The sequence below is a fragment of the Salvelinus sp. IW2-2015 genome, linkage group LG18, assembly GCF_002910315.2.
Source record: "Salvelinus sp. IW2-2015 linkage group LG18, ASM291031v2, whole genome shotgun sequence".
Classification (NCBI taxonomy): Eukaryota; Metazoa; Chordata; class Actinopteri; order Salmoniformes; family Salmonidae; genus Salvelinus; species Salvelinus sp. IW2-2015.
This window is the reverse complement of record NC_036858.1, coordinates 47471561-47497155: the sequence shown is the minus strand read 5'-3', so window position 1 is coordinate 47497155 and position 25595 is coordinate 47471561. Positions and strand designations below refer to the sequence as shown.

At 42.3% G+C, this 25595-nt stretch overlaps 1 protein-coding gene across 1 annotated transcript in view; it reads right to left on the bottom strand.

Moving 5' to 3' along the window:
- The window catches only part of zcchc24 (zinc finger, CCHC domain containing 24), a 51728-nt gene extending 29388 nt beyond the window's left edge, over positions 1-22340 (bottom strand). The window contains exons 1-2 of the mRNA XM_024009021.2: positions 21814-22340; positions 13955-14155 (exon numbers count right to left, since the gene is read on the bottom strand). Coding sequence (XP_023864789.1) covers positions 13955-14155; positions 21814-22050 — 438 coding nt within the window. The 5' untranslated portion in view covers positions 22051-22340. The remainder of the gene's footprint in view (positions 1-13954; positions 14156-21813) is intronic.
- Positions 22341-25595: the final 3255 nt, after the last annotated feature.

Sequence of the window (25595 nt, the reverse complement as noted above, 5' to 3'; positions counted from 1 at the left end):
AAAATGTATAAATGTGCGGAGGGAAAAAAATGTAGTTTGATCCCCTGCTGATTTTGTACATTTCCCCACTGACAAAGAAATGATCAGTCTATAATTTTAATGGTAGGTGTTATTGGAACAGTGAGAGACAGAATAACAACAAAAAAATCCAGAAAAAACGCATGTCAAAAATTTATTTGCATTTTAATGAGGGAAATAAGTATTTGACCCCTCTCAATCAGAAAGATTTCTGGCTCCCAGGTGCTTTTTATACAGGTAACGAGCTGAGATTAGGACACACTCTTAAAGGAGTGCTCCTAATCTCAGTTTGTTACCTGTAGTAAAAGACTGTCCACAGAAGCAATCAATCAATCAGATTCCAAACTGTCCACCATGGCCAAGACCAAAGAGCTCTCCCAAAGATGTCAGGGACAAGATTGTAGACACACACACACACACACACACACACACACACCACACACACACACAACACACAGCACACAAACACACACACACACACACACACACACACACACACACACACACATTCAAGGGCGTGGCACACACACAGTCAAGTCATACAGTAATGTTGTGATATACAGTATGTACTGGTACAAGTCAAGTAATGTCAAGACAAGACAAGTTTAAAGTAAAGTAGAGCAAAGTAAAGTCAAATAAAATAAAGTAAAATAAAGTACCCTAAATGGACATTGTGTTGCTGTTATTACCTGAACCCTGACCTCTAACCCTGACCTGTGACTCCTCCCTCTCCACACATTACCTGGAATGTTATTTTCCGTATGTGTGAACATTCATCCTGTACATTTATTTTCTCGGGTATGCTGAGCCTATACATTAACACGCCATCGCCATGTCCAGAAAAAAGACTGACATTGTCTAGTCTTTGATCAGAGATAAATTATGAGGACTTCTAAAAAAGCCAACCAGAAATCTTCTTTGACAATATGTACAGTGTATTTGGCTGTTAGTATGCTGATTCCTCATGAACGTTCCACAGCGCGGATGTAGTCTAAAACATGCCTTGTCTTGTGTTTGATCAGAAAAGAATGGCATAGCTTAGTTGTGGAATTTAACTCCACTGAAAATGACTTCTTTGACAACACAACACAGACTTACACATCTGTTACATGAGCCTTCAGCTTCACTGTGGTCGTAGTCTAAAAAGTACTGCTCCTATGTTAAGCGTCCTATTTGTGAAAGGCGAGAGAGAGAGAGAGGCAGAGAGACAGAGAGAATGAGATATCGTGCATAAAGTCTTAGGACAATAGCACACACTAATAAATTGGAAAGGTCCACAAACCAGCTTCCCCCTGTTCCTTTTATAAGCTTATTACATAAGGTTAAAAGAGGAGGTACTGGCCCATCTTTATTCTGCTGTTTATTCTCCTGTGTTTTAATTCCTGTCCGTCCCACTGTTCTGTTACTGTAGACTTAGTCTGCAACCCAAATGGCACCCTATTCCCTATGGGCCTTGGTAAAAAGTAAGGCACTATATATGGAATAGGGTGCCATTTGAGACACAGCCCTAGTATAACGACTGAGAGCGGGATTGGGATCGACTACAGTACAGAATATTAAAGTTTCTATCCAAATAAAAGTGAGTGGAAAAATAATAATCTCAGGTTAATACATAATTGCCTTTGAAAATCCTTGGGATGTGTTTGGGGAGAGAATACAGTACAGAACAGATTGAAGGGTATAGCTTCTGCTCTCTCTCACGAAGTCAGTTTAATACAGTTGACTCCTGATATATGCAATGGATTGAGGCTGAGGTGAGTGTGTAAACAAAATCAGAGCGTAGAGTATGTGAGAAGTTACATTTCAGTATTTTCTGAGAACCAAACATAATTCACAATACAGTTGAGAAGGAGGTGGGGAGATAGGATGTGAGCAATCGTGGAAAGACAAATTGAGATAGAGGCAGACTGTTAGGCAGCAGGAAGTGGACAGACGGACTGTTGTCTCAGCAAAACCCAGAGGAAGACTGGGAGACTAGCACACACATACGCACACACACAGAGGAAGAGTGGGATTCCTGTACAGAGCCAAACCAGCTGTACCGGGAGGCAGGAAACCCGACTTTTATCATTCTTTTAACTATGATTTCCTCTTGGAGGAAGTTGCTCTCACTGTGTGTGCTTTCTCTGACTCTATCTCCTCTCAGGTCTGTCCCAAATGGCACCCTATTCTCTATATAGTACCTTGGCCCACAGGGGTCTGGTCAAAAGTCGTGCACTGTATAGGGAATATGGTGCCATTTGGGATGTACAGTTAGGGTGTAGCATAGTCCCTATCTATCCACTGGCTTGTCAACCGGGCCGGCAAACAAACTCAACTTGGCTTCACACCACCAGAATACGACCTAAAGTCTGTCTTCATTTCTCACTACAGTACTGTTGAGGGAGGCAGATGTAATGTTTACCTTCTGTCTGTATCAAATTGTCTGTCCATATCAAAACAAGAGAAAGATAGAGAGAGAGAGAGAGAGAGACACACAGAAAGAGAGAGACAGAGACAGAGACAGAGAGAGACAGAGAGAGAGAGAGATAGACTCCAAGCAGTTAACATCACCCCCAGGGATAGCTACAGTATATAGCTACGTCCCCTTGTGTGTGCCTCTATTGCCTTCATCATCGTAGGGCCCTGCGTTTTGTGCAATCATGTGACATAAGAGAATTACACCAAAATGAAAAGCAAATGTCTGAGGATGGTGCTGGACCATCTGACATGAAAAGAAAAGTGAGAGTTTGATGAAAAAGCTTTAAATAAAGGTTAGAATCCAGGCATGTCACGATTGCACAAAATTGCCTAATCAGGGGTGGGCTTCACTGGGCTACATCATAACAGCCTTGGGTGCCAGTCAGCTTTCTACTTTAGCCAACTAGTGGTCGTCTTGCCAACGAAGAGTAGCCAAACTACTTCAAGGTACACACAAAATCAAATCTGTGTGTATATTAATGTAGGTAGGAGGTTATGGTAATAACAAAAGGAGCACGTGTGCACACAGACACACACAGACACACACATACACACAGACACACACACACAGACACACACGTTAGGAAAATGAGTGTAACCACACTAGGGGCCAGACTAACTGTTTTCCAACCGTGCAACACAGAGTCATCCAATTACATATAATGTGTATTTGATTATGTAGGCCAGCTCCCCAACTCTTCTATCCAACCAATACAACAGCAAACAGAATTATTCGAACACAACTGTTTACACAATCACCACAGTAAGACAGAGAAAAATGAGCATTTCCACTCTTGTTTTTGGAGAGATCTCTGCATTTGCTCTATTGTCGAATGCCAGAAATCTGTAATTGAAGCATTTTCTTTTTCAACCACCAAGTTTTTTTCTAGTAACGTTTACGCAACCGTTAGGAAGGAGTTTCCATTATACACAAGCAACCCTGCCAGTAGTGACAGCATTGGACAACCCTGCCAGTAGTGACAGCATTGGACTCTTTAAATGTTTATCCCCAGAAGAAAGTTCTTTATTTGATTTATTTATAGGGACAGTGCACATTAATCAACATCAATATTACAATAATGCAGCATCCATGTAAATGTGCCAGGGTTAGCCAAAAGCTCATTTGCACCCTTGTCCCAGGGCAGGTAAGAGAAATTACACTGCCATATTAAAGACTGTTCAAACAGCCTTGTGGTGTGATGTAATGATCCCAGGATCCCTTCACAGTGGTATACACACACCAACGCACACCAACGCACGCGCACACACACACACCCAGGTGGAAAAATGGCTGCCATCATCACCCCCATAACAGAGAGAACAAAGTAATCTGAGGTGTGCGTGTGTGTTTGTGTGCGTGCGTGTGTGTGTGTGTGTGTGGTGTGGCGTGCCTGATGTATGCTCAACATCAGGGGTGTTGAGAATAGGAGATATTATTGCTTAATGTGGTCACATTCCACATTCGGTAACAGATACCATGATGTTTGGAGACGTCTTCACCCGCGTGGTAGTGACTTGGCCATAAGAGGGTCAACTTTATTACCAAAAGTTACACAGATACCATGTAGACTACTATTGTTGTGGACCCCAGGAAGATTAGCTGCTGCATGAGCAATAGCTAATGGGATCCTAATAAACTAAACCAAGAAACTCTTCCTATCTTAATCTATCTAGCTCTGAATAGGATGAAGGTTGATCAGTGAGACAGATATCAAAGAAGAGAAAAGGAACAAGGCCAAGACGAGCATCAGTGTCAGTGTTGATAAAGAAATCACATGAAGCTCATTGATCTGACACACACACAAAGCTCTCTTTATCCAGCCGGGATAATATGCCTTTTGCTCAAATAGTGATCACGGCACTGGACTGTGTCGAAATACACTGAGCGTACAAAACATTAAGAACACCTGCTCTTTCCATGACATAGACTGACCAGATGAAAGCTATGATCCCTTATTGAGGTCACTTATTACATCTACTTCAATCAGTGTAGATGAAGGTGAGTAGACAGGTTAAAGATGCACTATGCAGAAATCGCTCCGCCATTTCCTGGTTGCTAATTTCAGTTTGTGACAAAACGTGTAGAGTATCTTTGTGCCATCTAAACCCCTGCGAAACATATTTTCCATAATCAAAAATATTGTATTTTCAGCTGTTTAAAAGCTCGTGTGCAAAACCGAAAGTAAAAGACGCAAAATCGATACTTAAAAATGGGAAGCATAGAAATAGTGCACATAGAACAGATCTACCACGTCTTAGAGTTGCTTTCAATGAGAATGACAGATCTATAACACATTCTATGTGCATTTGATGGGGTCACCGGTGACGTCGACCGCCGCCCGAACAAGGAGAGGAGCCGACTTCGGCGGAAGTCATGACAGTATGGTAGTAGGTGCCAGGCGCACCGGTTTGCGTAAAGAACTGCAGCACTGCTGGGTTTCCCGTGTGTATCGAGAATGGTCCACTACCCAAAGGACATCCAGCTAACTTGACACAACTGTGGGAAGCATTGGAGTCAACATGGGCCAGCATCCCTGTGGAACGCTTTCCACACCTTGTAGAGTCCATGACCTTTACGGATTGAAGCTGTTCTGAGGGGAAAAAGGCGGGATGCAACTCAATATTAGGAAGGTGTTCCTAATGTTTGGTATACTCAGTGTATAGCTTCCACTGTTGTGGTTTCATACTTTATTTCTCTCCGACAGCAGATCCGACCGGCAGCATTTGCTGCCCTAGGAAATAGTTTTAGAGGGAGATTTACTACGTCCCAAATGGCACCCTATTCCCTACCAAAGGCACTGTATGTTCAGTGCCTACGTCACAGAATGTTTTGAGACATCCTCTCAGAAAGCAGTAAAAGACCAGCAAAACTTTTGAAACATTAGCATCAATGCTATACCAACCAGGGTTGAGGTCAATTCCATTTCAAAATGTGAGGACCATTTCAATTCAATTCATCAGTTGAAAAGTCTGCATGGTAAATTATTTAAATCATCATTCCCTGAACTGAGTGAATTCAAATGGAATTGACCCCAAACCTTAACTGACCCCAAATATTACAGATGTGAGGTTAGACAAAAAAATGTGATGCCAACCATTTCACAGTCTACAGTGGTACTGCATTGCCCACATTTCAAAATGTTTGCCCTCTCTGTCTAGCCAATCTAAATAAAACCAGATAAAATGTTTTGTCACATGCTTCTTCAACAACAGGTGTAGCCTAACAACGAAATGGTTACTTGTGGGTCCTTTTCCAATAATGCAGAGTTGAAGATAAGATAAAAAAAATCGAATACATTTTTTAAAAATAGTGACACGATGAATAAATACACAGTAAATAACGAATGACGATAACTAGTAAAATTAACATGGTTATATGCAGGGAGTAGCAGCACCGAGTCAATGTGCAGGGGTACGAGGTAATTGAGGTAGCTATGTACATATAGGTAGGGGTAAAGTGACTAGGCAACAGGATAGAAAATAGACAGCAGCAGCAGCGTATGTGGTGAGTGTGAAAGGGTGTGTGTGTGTGTGTGTAAGTGTGTGTGGCATCAGTATGCATGTGTACATGTGTTATGTGTGTGTGGGCGTATGTGTCACGCCCTGATCTGTTTCACCTGTTCCTGTTTGCTATTCTCTTTTTGATACTCTTTCCGGTTTTTACCCCTGCCGTACTCTGGGCTACTTTCCCGCCTGCCTGATCATCCTGCCTGTCCTGACCTTTATTCTGCCTGCCCTTCAGTACCTTTTGGACTCTGAACTGGTTTTGACCCTTTTGCCTGTCCACGACCATTCTCTTGCCTTACCCTAGAAGACTCCAACCATCTGCCTCCTGTGTCTGCATCTGGGTCTCGCCTTGTGTCATGATAGATGTGTGTATTGGTGTGTCAGTGTAAGTATGTGTGTGGTTGACCATTTTTAGGGCCTTCCTCTGACACCACCTGGTATAGAGGTCCTGGATGGCAGGGAGCTCGGCCCCAGTGATGTACTGGGCCGTACTCACCACCCTCTCTAGATTCTAGAGTGCTGGTCATGAGAATACAATGCTAGGTGTAGGAGTGGGCTGATGTCAGTGTGTAGAGCAGCGCACAGAGCTTGAAGGCATTGGCCAGGGAGGGGAGAGGGGGATAAGCGGGAGAAGAGGGGGGAGCTGGGGGGTGGGCACTGGATGAGGTATAGTGGTTCAGCGGTTTGGCTTTTACAGAACCCCCCCAGACACACACATCAAATTCCAGCGAAGACATTTTCCATGTGTTAATCCCTGTACAGGGGGGAAACATGGCGAGTGGACGTCAATCAATGCATCATTTTCATTAGGGAAACATGCGAGGCGGAGCTGGCGATTGAGGCCACCAAACAAATCATAAACACAAGTGGAAGACATCTTGGCTGTGCACCAGATGGGGCAGCCAGGCCCCAGTGAAGGGGGCATTCTGGTCATAACCCGGGGAGCGACCTCATTCTCCAAATAAAAGCCTGTTTACATAACACCTCGGTTGCCCTGTGACAGCAGGCAGAGAGGAGAAGAGGAGGAGAGGAGGAGTGAGCAGAGAGAAGAGAGAGATATGGCTGCCCCCGGAGGACAAGTCCTATGAAAATGCCACCAGCGTTTCCTCTTTCGTCAAACCAGAGAAGGATAAAGGAACAAAGAGATTAGTTATACCATTGCAATACACACACAAAAACGCATGCACTCACATACATAAACATGCCTCAAACAGCCCACCCCCCCGACACAAACAGCCCATCCTCCTCACACACACACACCACAGGAAGACATATCACAGAGCCCCTTCCTGTGTCTCTCTGCAGCTCCACTCAGCTGTGTCATTCTCTGTTTCCTGTTGGAGCCCCCTCCCTCTCAGCCACACCAACCAACCAGGACCCTGTTGATCCACACTAACCAAGACCCCACAAGGGCAGCCCTCTCTGGGGGGAAGAGAACAGGAATAGTGAGGCTTTGGTCTCCACTCCAGCCCCTCAATAACTACAGAGGGCGGAGAAAAACAGAAAGAGAAAGGCCACTCTGGGGGAGACTACAACACTGTACCTAGGAGGATATTACATAGATCGATCTCCCAGAATTACGGGGCAGGGGGAGGGGGGGGGGGGGAAAGCGAGGTTGCAAGATGTAGAGTAGGAGAGAGAGAGAGATAGAGAGAGTCATAATAATATGATCAAAAACCCAGCAGCGGGAGGCCTGTGAAGTCAGGTCCTGCGCCTTAAGTGTGTCCGCTTGATAAACATCACACAGGAAGGGGACACTCATTCAGACCTGGGTCAAATAAATACGTCCGTCTAATACTTTCAAATTAACACCTGAACACCTCCCTCTGCAATTGGATCCTGGACTTCCTGACGGGCCGGCCCCAGGTGGTAAGGGTAGGCAACAACACCTCCACCACGCTGACCCTCAACATGAGGCCCTCAGGGGTGTGCTTAGTCCCCTCCTGTACTCCCTGTTCACCCACGACTGCATGGCCACGCACGACTCGAACACCATCATCAAGTTTGCTGACCACACGACGGTGGTAGGCCTGATCACTGGCGGCGATGAGACAGCCTAAAGGGAGGAGGCTCCACATTGATCTGGGACCGGTGCTCCCTGTATATAGCGCCATTCTTGTGTGTTTTATTTCTCTTGTGTTACTATTTTTTTTTTTTTTTTTTTTTTAACTGCATAGTTGGAAAGGGCTCGTAAGCATTTCAAGGTAAAGTCTACACCTGTTGTATTCGGGCGCATGTGACAAATAAAATGTGATTCGATATTGAAATACTTGAGCTATGCTTGATTCATGGACATATCATTTGATTTAGTTGATCAAATTATGATTTAGTTCACTTGGTACAATGGAACCAATGGAGTAGTCCCCAATGTGTAAACTACATGCTAAATCAAGCACACCTCAAATATTTTCAAGTATTGGACATACGCATTGTGTTTGGAGTGTCTTCAATATATATGATGTATGTGTGCGTTGATGGGTGTCAGTGTAGCCACGTGTAGGGGGGTGAATAATAGTAGATAAAGCCCAGGAGAGGGCTATGTAACAAAGATATGGTCTGTGTTCCAAATGGCGGCAAATAGGGTGCCATTTGTGACGAAGTGGTTGAAACCCCCCCCCCCACACACACACACACACACACACACACACACACAACAGACACACCACACCACACACCACACCACCACACACCACACACACACAACACGCGAGAGCGCGCACACACGCGCACACACACACGCACACACACACACACACACACAGGAGATCTGATGTTTTCCGTGTATCCGTTGGCAGTTTAACAAACAGTTGGGGAGACCTGACAGAACCGCTGTGATTTGAGTTACACCCATTCACACACACGCACACGCACACACACACACACATTTGAGTTCTGCCCTTGTAGGCTAGCTGTCCTGCTGACAGATTGGTTTAATAGCAGTCTAATGTCGAGGGGGTTTGGTCGTAATAAAACAAAAGCTTAACATTTCCATTGACTCACTAAACTATACTGCAATTAGTGCCCTGCAACTGCTGCCCTCCAACCGACCGGTTCAATGCTTTAAATACACAGTGATAACCATTAAGCACAGATTTACAACATCAACACAATAAACTTCAACGTAATTCATGAAGTCATTCCTAATACAAGGATTAGCGTTGATTCGGTCAGGTCTAAACAACTAGAAAGCTCTACAATACACACACAATAAGAGCAAGAGAGGGTGAGCGAAAGAGAAAGAATATCTGTCATCACTACGGACCTCTCTAACAACAGCATTTCCACACCACAATTCAGAGAAAAACTACCATTGAGTGTCCCTGTTTCAAAATAACATATTTTAAACCCAGTCCATGCAGTTTGCTTTTACTCTACAAGACGTCGTAAAGGGAGACCGAACGTTCCTCAAAGTGCCCGTATGTGAAAACCACAATAGTCATTTTGTGGTCCATAATCTCTATCTCAGTATCACTAGCATTTCCGAATGCTATTTCAGTTGTACTATTGTGACATGTTTCGCCATCATAGTGTGCATAATGTGGCATGATGTCAATATTGTAATGCTTGCGTCATATCCATGTACAATTATTTATACTGTATTTTAGGGTGCATTTACACATGTATCATTACTAGAAGTAGGCTATCATATATTGTGGTAGTTTTGGATACTAAAAAACATAAATCGATGTCTCGCATACATACAGTACATCATCCAATCAATAGGTCAGTAGATCCACAAAACTAGAATGAGTTTACTAGTCAAATTGCCAATGTCAGATGTTCCAAGCCTGTTCCACACATTCTATTTCTAGGGGTATATCAGTAACATTAGTAACATAGAGTCCTGGGTGTTTTCATTATGCTGACACAAATCCAAGATGGCGTAGCAGTCAGACATGTGTTTCAAATCAAATCAAATCAAATGTATTTATATAGCCCTTCTTACATCAGCTGATATCTCAAAGTGCTGTACAGAAACCCAGCCTAAAACCCCAAACCGCAAGCAATGCAGGTGTAGGAGCATGTTTGTCTTGTCCCGTCTTGTCCCATGTAAATAGTCGGTGGTACGAATCTGCTATTTTTATCTAAATTGTAATTATTTCGCCACTATGGCCTATTTATTGCCTTACCTCCCTAACCTTACTACATTTGCACACACTGTACATATATTTTTTTATTGTGTTATTGACTGTACGTTTGTTTATCCCATGTGTAACTCTGTGTTGTTGCTTTTGTCGCACTGCTTTGCTTTATCTTGGCCAGGTCGCAGTTGTAAATGAGAACTTGTTCTCAACTGGCCTACCTGGTTAAATAAAGGTGAAATATTTGTATTTAAAAAAAAATTATTCTGTTGCAAAAAAAGCAAACAGAATGAAACAGGGAGGGACCTATCTGAATTTGTCCAATAGAAACACTTGTTTTGCTCTGTTTGCTTCCGTTTGGTTCTTAAACGGTAAACGTTTTCTGTGATGAATTCACTCCGGTACTGATTCTGTTAAACAGAGGAGAGCTCAGCTTGGACCCCATTGGTCACACTCTGTTACCCATGGGACCTCACAGCTGGAACTCGCTGCTAATTTGCCATGGTTAGACTTGTCTTCTTTACAGAGAGACCTGCGTCATAAAATACTAAAATATTTGAAAACCGAGAGGGGAAAAGTATGAACTATGGGATATTCTTCCCATCAAACAATTTTTTTGGTCCAAACCTTGCCGTTGAAACACTAGCCACTTTGATTATGCATTCAAAGCTGTTTCAACAAGATTACACACTCAAACAGATACAAAGGAATGTTTTTCTTTGAAAGTTGTGCATACTACCAACCTGATCGCCTCTATAGTTACACAACACACCGATGTGACCAATAGACATCTTATGTCTGACGTTTAAGCAGTTACAAATACCTTATTTTTGATTTATTTCACCTTTATTTAACCAGGTAGGCTAGTTGACATTTACAACTGCGACCTGGCCAAGATAAAGCAAAGCAGTGTGACACAGACAACAACACAGAGTTAAACATGGAATAAACAATAAACAAGCCAATAACACAATAAACAAGTCAATGACACAGTAGAAAAAAAAGAAAGTCTATATACGTGTGTGCAAAAGGCATGAGGAGGTAGGCAATAAATAGGCCATAGGAGCAAATAATTACAATTTAGCAGATTAACACTGGATGGATAAATGAGCAGATGATGATGTGCAAGTAGAGATACTGGTGTGCAAAAGAGCAGAAAAGTAAATAAGAACAATATGGGGATGAGGTAGGTAGATTGGGTGGGCTATTTACAGATGGACTATGTACAGCTGCAGCGATCGGTTAGCTGCTCAGATAGCTGATGTTTAAAGTTGGTGAGAGAAATAAAAGTCTCCAACTTCAGCGATTTTTGCAATTCGTTCCAGTCACTGGTAGCAGAGAACTGGAAGGAAAGGCGGCCAAATGAGGTGTTGGCTTTGGAGATGATCAGTGAGATATACCTGCTGGAACGTGTGCTACGGGTGGGTATTGTTATCGTGACCAGTGAACTGAGATAAGGCGGAGCTTTACCTAGCATAGACTTATAGATGACCTGGAGCCAGTGGGTCTGGCGACGAATATGTAGCGAGGGTCAGCCGACTAGAGCATACAGGTCGCAGTGGTGGGTGGTATAAGATGATTTGGTAACAAAATGGATGGCACTGTGATAGACTGCATCCAGTTTGCTGAGTACAGTATTGGAAGCTATTTTGTAGATGACCTCGCCGAAGTCGAGTATCGGTAGGATAGTCAGTTTTACTAGGGTAAGTTTGGCGGCGTGAGTGAAGAAGGCTTTGAGGCGAAATAGAACGCCAATTCTAGATTTTATTTTGGATTGGAGATGTTTAATATGAGTCTGGAAGGAGAGTTTGCAGTCTAACCAGACACCTAGGTATTTATAGTTGTCCACATATTCTAGGTCAGAACCGTCCAGGGTGGTGATGCTAGTCGGGCGGGCGGGTGCGGCCAGCGAACGGTTGAAAAGCATGCCTTTGGTTTTACTAGCGTTTAAGAGCAGTTGGAGGCCACGGAAAGAGTGTTGTATGGCATTGAAGATCGTTTGGAGGTTAGTTAGCACAGTGTCCAAGGAAGGGCCAGAAGTATACAGAATGGTGTCGTTTGCGTAGAGGTGGATCAGGGAATCGCCCGCAGCAAGAGCGACATCATTGATATATACAGAGAAAAGAGTCGGCCCAAGAATTGAACCCTGTAGTACCCCCATAGAGACTGCCAGAGGTCCGGACAACATGCCCTCCGATTTGACACACTGATCTCTGTCTGCAAAGTAGTTGGTGAACCAGGCGAGGCAGTCATTAGAAAAATCAAGGCTATTGAGTCTGCCAATAAGAATAAGGTGATTGACAGAGTCGAAAGCCTTGGCCAGGTCGATGAAGACGGCTGCACAGTAHTGTCTTTTATCGATGGCGGTTATGATATCGTTCAGTACCTTGAGCGTGGCTGAGGTGCACCCGTGAAAGGCTCGGAAACCGTATTGCACAGCGGAGAAGGTACGGTGGGATTCGAAATGGTCAGTGATCTGTTTATTAACTTAGCTTTCGAAGACTTTAGAAAGGCAGGGCAGGATGGATATAGGTCTGTAACAGTTTGGGTCTCGGGTGTCACCCCCTTTGAAGAGGGGGATGACCGCGGCAGCTTTCCAATCTTTAGGGATCTCGGACGATACGAAAGAGAGGTTAAACAGGCTGGTAATAGGGGTTGCAACAATGGCGGCGGATAGTTTTAGAAAGAGAGGGTCCAGATTGTCTAGCCCAGCTGATTTGTACAGGTCCAGGTTTTGCAGCTCTTTCAGAACATCTGCTATCTGGATTTGGGTGAAGGAATAGCCAGGAGGAGGGCATGGCCAGCCGTTGAGAAATGCTTATTGAAATTTCCGATTATCATGGATTTATCGGTGGTGACCGTGTTACCTAGCCTCAGTGCAGTGGGCAGCTGGGAGGAGGTGGTCTTGTTCTCCATGGACTTTACAGTGTCCCAAAACGTTTTGGAGTTAGAGCTACAGGATGCAAATTTCTGCTTGAAATAGCTAGCCTTTGCTTTCCTGACTGACTCCATGTATTGGTTCCTGACTTCCCTGAACAGTTGCATATCACGGGAACTATTCGATGCTATTGCAGTCCGCCACAGGATGTTTCTGTGCTGGTCAAGGGCAGTCAGGTCTGGAGTGAACCAAGGGCTATATCTGTTCTTAGTTCTGCATTTTTTGAACGGGGCATGCTTATCTAAGATGGTGAGGAAATTACTTTTAAAGAATGACCAGGCATCCTCGACTGACGGGATGAGGTCAATATCCTTCCAAGATACCCGGGCCAGGTCGATTAGCTTTATGACAGAAGAAATTTAACAAATGAAATCTCCTGGCTAATGATTCAATGAATTCTGCTGATGATAAAATGTATTTTGTATACATACAACATACGTTATATAACCTACCTTCCCTGCTGGTTCCTTACTCTGATTGGTTTCCCCTAGGTACAGATCTAGGATCACCCTCCCCTCCCCCAATCCTAACATTAACCATTAGTGGGGGAAATGCTAAACTGACCCAAGATCAGCAACTAGGGGCAAACTTCACCCTACTCTTCCTCCCTCATAGTGAAGTTCAGTAGTCTGTCCGTCTGCGCAACTAACACACACTCATGATCACAGAGGACATAGGAATGTCTGTCTGACAATTAGGTCAGAGCATCACACAGATGCCACCGCCGCACAGCCATTGGTCAACTTAAATAGTGACATGATTGGCTGGAAATATGGTCACATGACTCAAAGGACGCCATGTTGACTCTCGAGTGCAGCCAGTAGCATTTTGAAATCAAAAGATACTGAAACAATAGAATTAGAGGTAGGACTCCAAAAAATGGATTGATGGATGAATGAATGAACAAACAAACATGCATGTGAATGAATAAGGACTGTCTGTGTCCTACCTGGGGGCAGTCTTTGATGTAGTGGCCCTTGTTGAAGCAGAGGTGGCATAGGTAGTTGGGCGGGGGTCTTTTGCTGGGCTTGCGGGGCTCTGAGGAGAGGGAGAGGTCGGAGAAGTGGTCCGTCAAGGAGTTGAGTCCATCAACAATGTTGTTGAGCGAGTCGTATGGTGAGACATTTTTATATACCCTGTTATTCAATGCCTGGAACAAGGAGAGACAGGAAAACATGGTTGGCATATTATGCAGGGAAAAAAACATGACAAGAAATGTAGAATAAAGGAAGATATGAAAATGAGGTGATGATGCCTTTATTGTAGTAACTTAATGCAAAGTTTGAAGTGCCGCCTGTTCTTCCTAATGTCAGGATTTTAAGGATTTCTTATTCCATCATTACTTTTGTGGCAGAGCACCGAGCTTTATGAGTATGTTTCTGAAGAACACCTGCAACTCCCCTCTATCATGCTTACAGAGTAGTTTGACAACCTATGGATACATGATACCACTAATGAAACAATATGGATATTTTTTCATTTGCGATGCTGTTGAGTTTAATCACCAATTTCCGTTGACTGTCCTATGCCCTCCGTCTTTTCTCTCATTAAATTCAGCACATCTGGCGCTCAGTCCAGCTGTTGCTTATGAACTGGAAAAGTACTGGGGATGTCACAAAGGAAGACAGGACTTTAGAGAAGGATGACTTACAGTCAGACAGAGAGAGAGAGAGAGAGAGAGAAGAGAAGAGAGAAGAGAGGAGAGAGAGAGAGAGAGAGAGAGAGGAGAGAGAGAGAGAGAGAGAGAGAGAGAGAGAGAGAGAGAGAGAAGAGGCGAGAGAGAGAGAGAGAGAGAGAGAGAGAGAGAGAGAGAGAGAGAGAGAGAGAGACATGGTGTTCATAGCCTGGTCCCAGATCTGTTTATGTTGTATTGCGTGACAATGGCTAGATAGGAGTTGGCAAGACAGCATAAACAGATCTGAGACCAGGCTATTATGTTCCCAGATCTGTTTGAAGTATCACGCCATGAGGATGGTTTGTGGCTCACTCTGAGAAGTTGTGCCAGTCAATTGTTGCGTGAGATTGGTGCTCCAGTGTCTGCTTAACGCACTCTGAATATCAATTTCCATTAGCAAACTGAAGGAGAGAATACATTTTTAAAAACCTTTTTATTCACTTTGTCCTCCATTGAAATATTGGCATAGAAGTGACAATGAATTAGGTAAGTAGGTTCAACCTCTGTTTACGGTGAGGGACAGGAGTTTTTCCTGTATGTGACATGACCCTTGTAATAGGGCCCATAGTTTTTCATGACCATGAGACCTAACCCTAATTTCTAGGCCTATTTATAGCTTTTCCTAAGACAAACTCCAGGTCCTAGTTATGATGACCTCTCCTCTTCAATGTATAGCCCTAATAGTCCATTGTTAAAACTGAGACATGGAAGGAATCCAAGCTATATGGCAACACTGTCAGAGTTATGGAAAGTTACTGGAGTCTTTGTGAATGATATCTCTCCTTGGGAGAACCTATGTTGTTATTGTTGATGTCTTATGTTGCATAGCACAGAAATCTTACACTTGGCAACAGTGTAGCAGAGGTCGGTCCTAGTCTTTACCTAACCAGCCCGGGAGGCAGCTCAAATCAACTCTTATCAGCTCCTGTGTGTGTGTGTGCGTGCGTGCATCCGTTTGTGTGTGCGTGTTCATTTACTAGATTCTACCCTGGATAAATAAAATATTAGCTTTCTTTCTTTATGTTTTCCATGGCTTTCCATCTGCCATTGATTTTATCTACTGCCTGTTGATATTCTGCTATTGTTCTTCCTTGTGGAAGTTGCCAGTTCTATCTGACAAACATATTATGCCACATTATCTAGGGCCAGGAGTGTTTACTGACAAAGTGACCCGATCAGGAAAAAGGGCCATGGTCAAGTGGTGGGAAAAAACTCCTGGCCCTATAGACACAGAATAGTATAGATAGTGTACACTCTATATATAGATTTCTGTGCCTTGATATGCCTTACTATCAAATCAGTGAAGACAGGTCAACCATACAGTACATTAGCCATTATATAAAGTGACCATAGAGGCCCTCTCTTCCCCTCTCCTGCCTCATATACTATGAGGCAGCGAGTGGCCAAGTTGCCCCCCCCCTAGCAAAATACTATTTCTCAAGCAAGAATTTAGCAATGACTCTTTAGGAGTGGTCTATTAACCAATTTACCGCATGGTGATGTCACCATGGAAAGACGAAAATCCTGTCCATGCCAACCTGCTGATTAGAAGATCCTGTGTGAATTGTATTTTGAACCAGCAACTATCAGGAAATAACATAGATTTTTTTTATATCATACAGTTGAAGTCGGAAGTTTACATACACTTATGGTTGGAGTCATTAAAACTTGTTTTTCAGCCACTCCACAAATGTCTTGTTAACAAACTATAGTTTTTTCAAGTCGGTTAGGACATCTACTTTGTGCATGACACAAATAATTTTGCCAACAATTGTTTACAGACAGATTATTTCACTTATAATCTACTGTATCACAATTCCAGTGGGTCAGAAGTTTACATACACTAAGTTGACTGTGCCTTTAAACAGTTTGGAAAATTCCAGAAAATTATGTTATGGATCTAGAAGCTTCTGATAGGCTAATTGACAAAATTTGAGTTAATTGGAGGTGTACCTGTGGATGTATTTCAAAGCCTACCTTCAAACTCAGTGCCTCTTTGCTTGACATCATGGGAAAATCAAAAGAAATCAGCCAAGACCTCAGAAATTTTTGGGGAGACCTCCACAAGTCTGATTCATCCTTGGGAGCAATTTCCAAATGCCTGAAGGTACCACGTTCATCTTTACAAACAATAGTACGCAAGTATAAACACCACGGGACCACGCAGCAGTCATACTGCTCAGGAAGGAGACGCGTTCTGTTTCCTAGAGATGAACGTACTTTGGTGCGAAAAGTGCAAATCAATCCCAGAAAAACAGCAAAGGACCTTGTGAAGATGCTGGAGGAAACAGGTACAAAAGTATCTATATCCACAGTAAAACGAGTCCTATATCGACATAACCTGAAAGCCCGCTCAGCAAGGAAGAGGCGACTGCTCCAAAACCGCCATCCAAAAGCCAGACTACGGTTTGCAACTGCACATGGGGACAAAGATCGTTATTTTTGGAGAAATGTCCTCTGGTCTGATGAAACAAAAATAGAACTGTTTAGCCATAATGACCATCGTTATGTTTGGAGGAAAAAGGGGGAGGCTTGCAAGCCGAAGAACACCATCCCAACCGTGAAGCACGGGGGTGGCAGCATCATGTTGTGGGGTGCTTTGCTGCAGGAGGGGCTGGTGCACTTCACAAAATAGATGGCATCATGAGGCAGGACAATTATGTGGATATGTTGAAACAACATCTCAAGACATCAGTCAGGAAGTTATAGCTTGGTCGAAATGGGTCTTCCAAATGGACAATGACCCCAAGCATTCTTTCAAAGTTGTGGCAAAATGGCTTAAGGACAACAAAGTCAAGGTATTGGAGTGGCCATCACAAAGCCCTGACCTCAAGCCTATAGAAAATGTGTGGGCAGAACTGAAAAAGCGTGTGAAAGGTAGGAGGCCTACAAACCCAACAAAGTTACACAAGCTTTGTCAGGAGGAATGGGCCAAAATTCACCCAACTTATTGTGGGGAGCTTGTGGAAGGCTACCCAAAACATTTGACCCAAGTTAAACAATTTAAATGCTATCAAATACTAGTTGATGTATGTAAACTTCTGACCCACTGGAATGCGATGAAAGAAATAACAGCTGAAATAAATCATTCTCTCTACTATTATTCTGACATTTCACATTCTTAAAATAAAGTGGTGATCCTATCTGACCTAAGACAGGGAATTTTTACTCTGATTAAATGTCAGGAATTGTGAAAAACTGAGTTTAAATGTATTTGGCTAAGGTTTATGTAAACTTCCAACTTCAACTGTATGTTTACAGTGTTAGTTTCATCAGCTGTTGTACAATATGATATAAACACAGAAAAAACTGAATTTTGACAGCACTGGGCCTTTAATTTATTACTTATTTTATTTGATGAGACACTAGCTAGGTTTCTATCCAATTTGCGACAGATTTTCATGCGAATATTCTAAAATATGCATGAAAATAATATGCTCATTTTCCAACCAGAGATGCTTCCATCAAATTGTCCTTTTGCGGATAAAAAAGCTTTGCGTGCTGACGTAGTGCACATAAAAATACATTTTGCGTTTAAATTCTCATGTACCGAATAAAAAATATAGTTAAATTGGTTTTCATCGGATTTTCAAATCTACTGATGGTTTTGTCAGAAACATTTCTGATTTATAGCGTGGCACGTAGCCAAGCGGTTAAGAGCATTGGGCCAGTAACCGAAAAGTTGCTGGTTCAAATCCCTAGGTGAATTAGGTGAAAGAAATCTGCCGATGTGCCCTTGAGCAAGGCTTTACCCTATTTGCTCTGGATCAGAACATTGATCATCATTTCCCTGTGCACTTTCACCACCCTGTGAAGTTCATCATAACTTATTTAATCTGTAACCTAATAAACTGTATGCTTTCCCGAGTCGTTTTGGGAGGACCACACACCATATCATCTCGTGATTCAAGTTTACTTCAATATGATGGTTATTATATCAATATTTGTCCATAAAGGTGTTTCCACCGACATTTCTCGCATATTACATTTTATAGACACAAAAAGATCCCACCTTGTCTAGCATATTTGGTTTTGTCGACACTTGGAAAGTTTACCGACAAATTTGCTGTTTGACATGTGCTTTTAAAAAGGTTGGATGGAAACCTGATAAAAAACAACTACATTTAAGTCAGTGACAACAACAACAACAAAAACAAATGCACATTACTCATCCCAACATATCAAGCCTCTGGAATGGGTTGTTGTACTTGGCGTTGCATTGAGGTGGAGAAAAAAATCCCCCTCTGCTTCAACTGTTTCCAGACTGTGTGTGTGTGCACGCGCATGCATGCGTGTGTGCATTGTGATTGCATCTGTGTGTGTGCACACACTTGCATGCATAGGTGTATGTGTGTGTGTGTGTGTGTGTGTGTGTGTGTGTGCAAGACATTACTCAAGGGGGATCGTAGGATTGTATGACATTACACAATGGGTTTTAATGTATGAAAACCACACCCATATTTCAGAGGCCTGGTTTATGTTAAATGGCTGAAAAGCCTCTATAAAAAGTATACAATGGTAGGAATAGAAGTATTAATGTAGTATTCACTGTAGTATTTACAGCAGTATACTGTAGTATTTACAGTTGACTATACTATAAATACTGTAGCAATTACTGTAGTGTTTTTGAGGACAGTAGTGTACTGTAAAATGTACTGTAGTGTTTTTGATGACAGTAGTGCACTGTAATATTTACTGTAGTGTACTGTAATATTTACTGTAGTGTTTTTGCAGACTGTAGTATTTACTGTAGTGTTTTTTCAGACTGTAGTACAGTATACTGTAGTATTTACTGTAGTGTTTTTGAGGACGCTAGTGCACTGTAATATTTACTGTAGTGTTTTTGAGGACAATAGTGCACTGTAATATTTACTGTAGTGTTTTTGAGGACATTAGTGTACTGTAATATTTACTGTAGTGTTTTTGAGGACAGTAGTGCACTGTAATATTTACTGTAGTGTTTTTGAGGACAATAGTGCACTGTAATANCTGTAATATTTACTGTAGTGTTTTTGAGGACAATAGTGCACTGTAATATTTACTGTAGTGTTTTTGAGGACAGTAGTGTACTGTAATATTTACTGCAGTGTTTTTGCAGACTGTAGTATTGTAGTGTTTTTTCAGATTGTAGTATGGTATACTGTAGTATTTACTGTAGTGTTTTTGCAGACCTGTAGTATACTGTAGTATTTACTTTTTGGGGACATTACTGTAATATTTAGTACAGTGCTTTTGTTTATTATCTTTGAAATATAAGTGGGGGGCTTTCTCCTTAAGAAACCTTACTGGTGAAATATTAAAAGAGCACATTTTCCATAACCTGTAGGTAACTAGGATTCGGTTCTGAACGGAGACTTCAGAGCTTCTGCTATTTTCTATAACCTGTAGGGAACACAATATATGGTCTATACTTGGCATGTAGGTTTGTCACTTACTGGTGGCACAAATTGGGATATGGGGAAGGGGAATGGGCAAGGTATTTGCAAATGAAATGCTGTAGTATTTACTATATATAAAATAATGTAGTGTTTTTTTGTGCATAATACAATAGTATTTATTATAGTATTCTACAGTATACTACAAAATGCTATTCTAAGTACTACACATTATCGAGGGATACTACAATGTGTAGTATAGTATTCTACAGTTTACTACAGAATTCTTTAACTCTGTTGATGGTCTTTGTCGACTTTGTTGATGGTCTTTGTCGACTTTGTTGATGGTCTTTGTCGACTTTCTCTCTCTCTCTCTCTCGCTCTCTCTCTGCACTATGTAGGGAGTAGGGTGCCATTTGCAGTCACATATGGTCTGGACCATCAGTTGCATTGAAGGCATGTTTTCCTGTAAATATCCATGATGCCATAAATATAGAAAGTGTTTAAACAAGTATTGTGTTTGTTTGCACAACCTGATCTATTTGCATAAGTCGAGGAAATAGATCCTTGTAATGTAAAACAACTAGTCAAACCTGTAGGGTAGAAGTGGGTTAACCTATACAACTGTATGTACAGATACATCTCTCTCTCTCTCTCTCCTCTCTCTCTCTCTCTCTCTCCTTTCTTTCTCTCTGTCTCTCATCCTCTCTCTTCTCTCTCTCATCTTCCTCTTCTCTCTCTCTCCTCCTCTCTCTCTCTCTCTCTTTCTCTCCTTCTCTAACACCGTCTCTGTCTCCTCCTCTTCTCTCTGTCTTCTCCTCGTCTCTCCTCCTCATTAAACTCTCTCATCTCTCGTCTCTCTCCCTCTCGTCTCGTCATCGGTCATCTCTCTACCACTCTCTTCTCTCTTTCTCGTCTCATCTCTCTCTCTCATCTCTCGGAATCACCCTAGTCGCCTCCGTACACTACGAACTGTTTCCACACTCTCTACTCTGGATCTCTCTCCGTGTCAGCCGTCCATCGCTCCGAAATTACGATCTCTCTCTCTCTCACATCAGCATGCAGACCACAGACCCAGATGCGTCACGCTCCTACGTGTGGCACGCTCGAGTCTGGCCTTGCCTGCACTGAACATTGAGTCAAAACAATCGCCTTTAAAACCGCCTAAACCGAGTCAGACACTTCTCTCAAAGTGTTAACTCAACATCTTAACAGCCAATTGAAAGGCACATATAACTTTGATGGACTGATTCTGCTTGCTTTGAGGCGTTTAAAACGGTTATAGTCCGTGTTTTACACTTCAAGAACTAGAACCGGTGCTTCTTGTCATTCCATCCCTGGTTATTGCATTCATTTAATAAATAGTCTACTTTTTTGGTTTTGTTGCCATAGTCTAGTATTAATTGTGCGCAATAGAAAACCAGTTCTGCTAAAATTGTGCATGCTGAATTATCCATGTTGCACTCAGGTCTGTTACTAAATGGACGTTATTTCTGTTTGAATATGATCGAATCAGATATTGCCGTAATATGTCTGACAACTTGATGAGCACGTATTTCTGTCTATATTCGTAATATCCATGGCGGTTTTATGTAGGCTACCAGAATAGTCAATGTTGCAAACCCTCAAACATTTAGCAAAACAGCGTTCAACATACGATGGGATGTATGCAAATAAAAACAGATCGTAGGCTATTAACTATTTACTTAACGTGGCAATAGACTAAACATTTAACAAACAGACGGTTCAGTCTCTAACCTCATTCCGCTGGAGCTGAAAAAAGTTGTTGAGATAATTGGAGTTGAGGGACGAGCTCAAGTCCGCGGCGGGAGTCTTGCAGTAGTTCAACTCCGGGTGGGACGAGTTGGGTTCGGGTCTAAAGGCGTCAAACGCGCTAGTTTGGTGGGTGTCTTGCAAAGAGAGATAGACCCAATTCAGTAGCTGCGCAGGCTGGTACACGGAGGCACTGGTGTCTATGGCAGACATCAAGCTCATCTTTCAAATGGGTACACTAGCTCTTCCACCGCCGCTGTGTTTCTGGATTACTCTCAACTTTCGGAAATCTTGCTCGCTCTTTCTCTCTTTCTGAACTTCAACGGATTCACTGCTTTCTTTACCCCCACCAGGCCGTGGCAATCGTTCCTTATTCCTCTTCCCGTAAGAACCCTATATCATGCTGGGAGCTTAGTCCCAGTTTTTACCGTTACGCAAAAGTCATTGCTCTAACATGTCAGTATAAAAAGTTTTCCGCCGCTACTAAGAGCCCGTTATCTCCCTTTATTTGCAGTGGGACAACCACCCAGAGTCTCATTGGATATGCAACGCACACTGGGGTGCGTCATGAGGCACGCAAGCGAATGAGGGTTTTAATTCACTACGAACAAAACCGTTTTTTTCTCTCGCTCTCTATCTTGTTTACTTGATGCCTTTTGAATCTCTGTAGGGTTCACTGTTGACCTTTGATACTGTGAAATAAAATATTTTGTATCAAAATAAAAAAGTTAGAGTTTTAATTTATTTGAAAAAGTATTTAACTTTTCTGTTAGATGCTTTGTTACCTGGTTCGTTATTGGATCTTTAACCAGGAATTTCATTGGTTTATATATTAATTATTAATATTAATTGACGCAAATGAGTTGCTGGGATTTTGTACGTAGCCTAGGCTTATTAGCTTAGATATTTTCTAGCTTCAAAAAGGTATAAGTGTCCATCAGTCTGGCTTCAGGCCAGATCATACTGTAGCACTATTTCTGCTGCTTCTTTGGTGTTAAATGGCATTGTAAATGGTATGGACAAAGGCAGCATTGTGCTGCCCTTTTCACAGACCTTTTGAAGGCTTTCACTCTGTTGACCATTCATTATTAATTGTAGACTTTCTGAAAGTGGCCTGGGTCAGGCAGCCTGCAATTGGTTTGAAACTAACTGACAGACTTTTTTTTTTTTTTTTTTTTTTTTACCGTTATTTTACCAGGTAAGTTGACTGAGAACACGTTCTCATTTGCAGCAACGACCTGGGGAATAGTTACAGGGGAAAGGAGGGGGATGAATGAGCCAATTGTAAACTGGGGATTATTAGGTGACCGTGATGGTAGAGGGCCAGATTGGGAATTTAGCCAGGACACCGGGGTTAACACCCCTACTCTTACGATAAGTGCCATGGGATCTTTAATGACCTCAGAGAGTCAGGACACCCGTTTATCGTCCCATCCGAAAGACGGCACCCTACACAGAGCAGTGTCCCCAATCACTGCCCTGGGGCATTGGGATCTTTGTTTTAGACCAGAGGAAAGAGTGCCTCCTACTGGCCCTCCAACACCACTTCCAGCAGCACCTGGTCTCCCATCCAGGGACTGACCAGGACCAACCCTGCTTAGCTTCAGAAGCAAGCCAGCAGTGGTATGCAGGGTGGTATGCTGCTGGCTAAGACTTGACACAATGTGTTTCTTCCTATGGTGTTAATTAAGTCAGGTTTCCTTGATATTACTGTCTAAAGGTGTCCACCCCAAAGGTCGATTTTGGGCTCTGCTCTTTTTACTATCTATATAAACAATATGGGTTTGGCTGTAAGAAATGATAACCTCCACTTGCAGACATAGATAGGGTACAAAGGGGTAACTAGCCCCCCCCCTAAGAACAATGTCTAATTGCTGACACAAAAAAGCAACGTTTGGGGAAGAATTGCTATGTGGATGAAGGTCATACTTAGGCGAATAGCTATAATGGGAACTAAATGGCTACAGTTTACACTTTTTGTTATTTCATGAAATGTAGTTTTTAGAAAAGGGGATTTTTTTTAAAGTACCAGGGTAACTATGGCATAGGGCTTCACACAAGTGTGTTCAAATCCATTTAATCAGTTTTATTCTAAATTCTTTGTGAGGAGATGTGATGTAAAGTCCCTCTTTTTGACTTATCTGCACATGAATTTTATTTGTTCTTTCTTTGTGGTTCCTTTCCATACAATCCATTATGTAAATTACACTAAATATTATTTGAATAATGCAAGATTTTAAATCCCAGCAGTCTTTAAAATTATATTCAGGAGCAAAAGGTTTTCAATAGTTGTGTCTAATTCATTAAAAAAATATTATTTGGAATATAATATTGGAATGGAATATAAATAATAACATTAAAATAACATTGGAATATAACATTAAATAACAATGACTTAACTAATTAACTTAGTGTAACATTGATGTGGTAACTCTCTTATGCTCTGCTATTGCACGATTCTAATTTGTACCTGTAGGTCACAAACAAAGCTATCCCCAGTCAAATTGAGGCACAACTAATGAGCCCACCTCCTGCACTGCTGGATCACAACTCATGAGCAAACCACATGCACTGCTCATACCTAATCCAGTCCCCACCTGTGACTGAAAACAGGGGGAGATGCCAATTGAAAATCTCTCTCTTAAAAATGTAGATTGCTATGTAGTTACAGTTGAAGTAAGAAGTTTACATACACTAGGTTGGAGTCATTAAAACTCGTTTTTCAACCACTCCACCAATTTCTTGTTAACAAACTATAGTTTTGGCAAGTCGGTTAGGACATCTACTTTGTGCATGACACAAGTCATTTTTCCAACAATTCACTGTATCACAATTCCAGTGGGTCAGAAGTTTACATACACTAAGTTGACTGTGCCTTTAAACAACTTGGAAAATTCCAGAAAATTATGTCATGGCTTTAGAAGCTTCTGATAGGTTAATTGACATAATTTGAGTCAATTGGAGGTGTACCTGTGGATGTATTTCAAGGCCTACCTTGCTTGACATCATGGAAAAATCTAAAGAAATCAGCCAAGACCTCAGAAAATGAATTGTAGACTTCCACAAGTTTGGTTCATCCTTGGGAGCAATTTCCAAACACCTGAAGGTTCCGCGTTCATCTGTACAAACAATAGTATGCAAGTATATGGGACCACGCAGCCATCATACCGCTCAAGAAGGAGACGCGTTCTGTCTCCTCGAGATGAACATACTTTGGTGCGAAAAGTGCAAATCAATCCCAGAACAACAGCGAAGGACCTTGTGAAGATGCTGGAGGAAACAGGTGCAAAAGTATTTATATCCACAGTAAAACGAGTCCTATATCGACACAACCTGAAAGGCCGCTCAGCAAGGAAGAAGTCACTGTTCCAAAACCTCCATAAAAAAGCCAGACTACGGTTTGCAACCGCMCATGGGGACAAAGATCGTACTTTTTGGTGAAATGTCCTCTGGTCTGATGAAACAAAAATAGAACTGTTTGGCCATAATGACCATCATTATGTTTGGAGGAAAAAGGGGGAGGCTTGCAAGCTGAAGAACATCATCCCAACAGTGAAGCACGGGGGTAGCAGCATCATGCTGCTTTGCTGCAGGAGGGACGTGTGCACTTCACAAAATAGATGGTATCAGGAGGCAGGAAAATTGAAGCAACATATCAAGACATCAGTCAGGAAGTTAAAGCTTGGTCGCAAATGGCTCTTCCAAGTGGACAATGACCCCAAGCATTCTTCCGGTCGGCGGTTCGGAGCCTCCAGCGACGGTCGGCG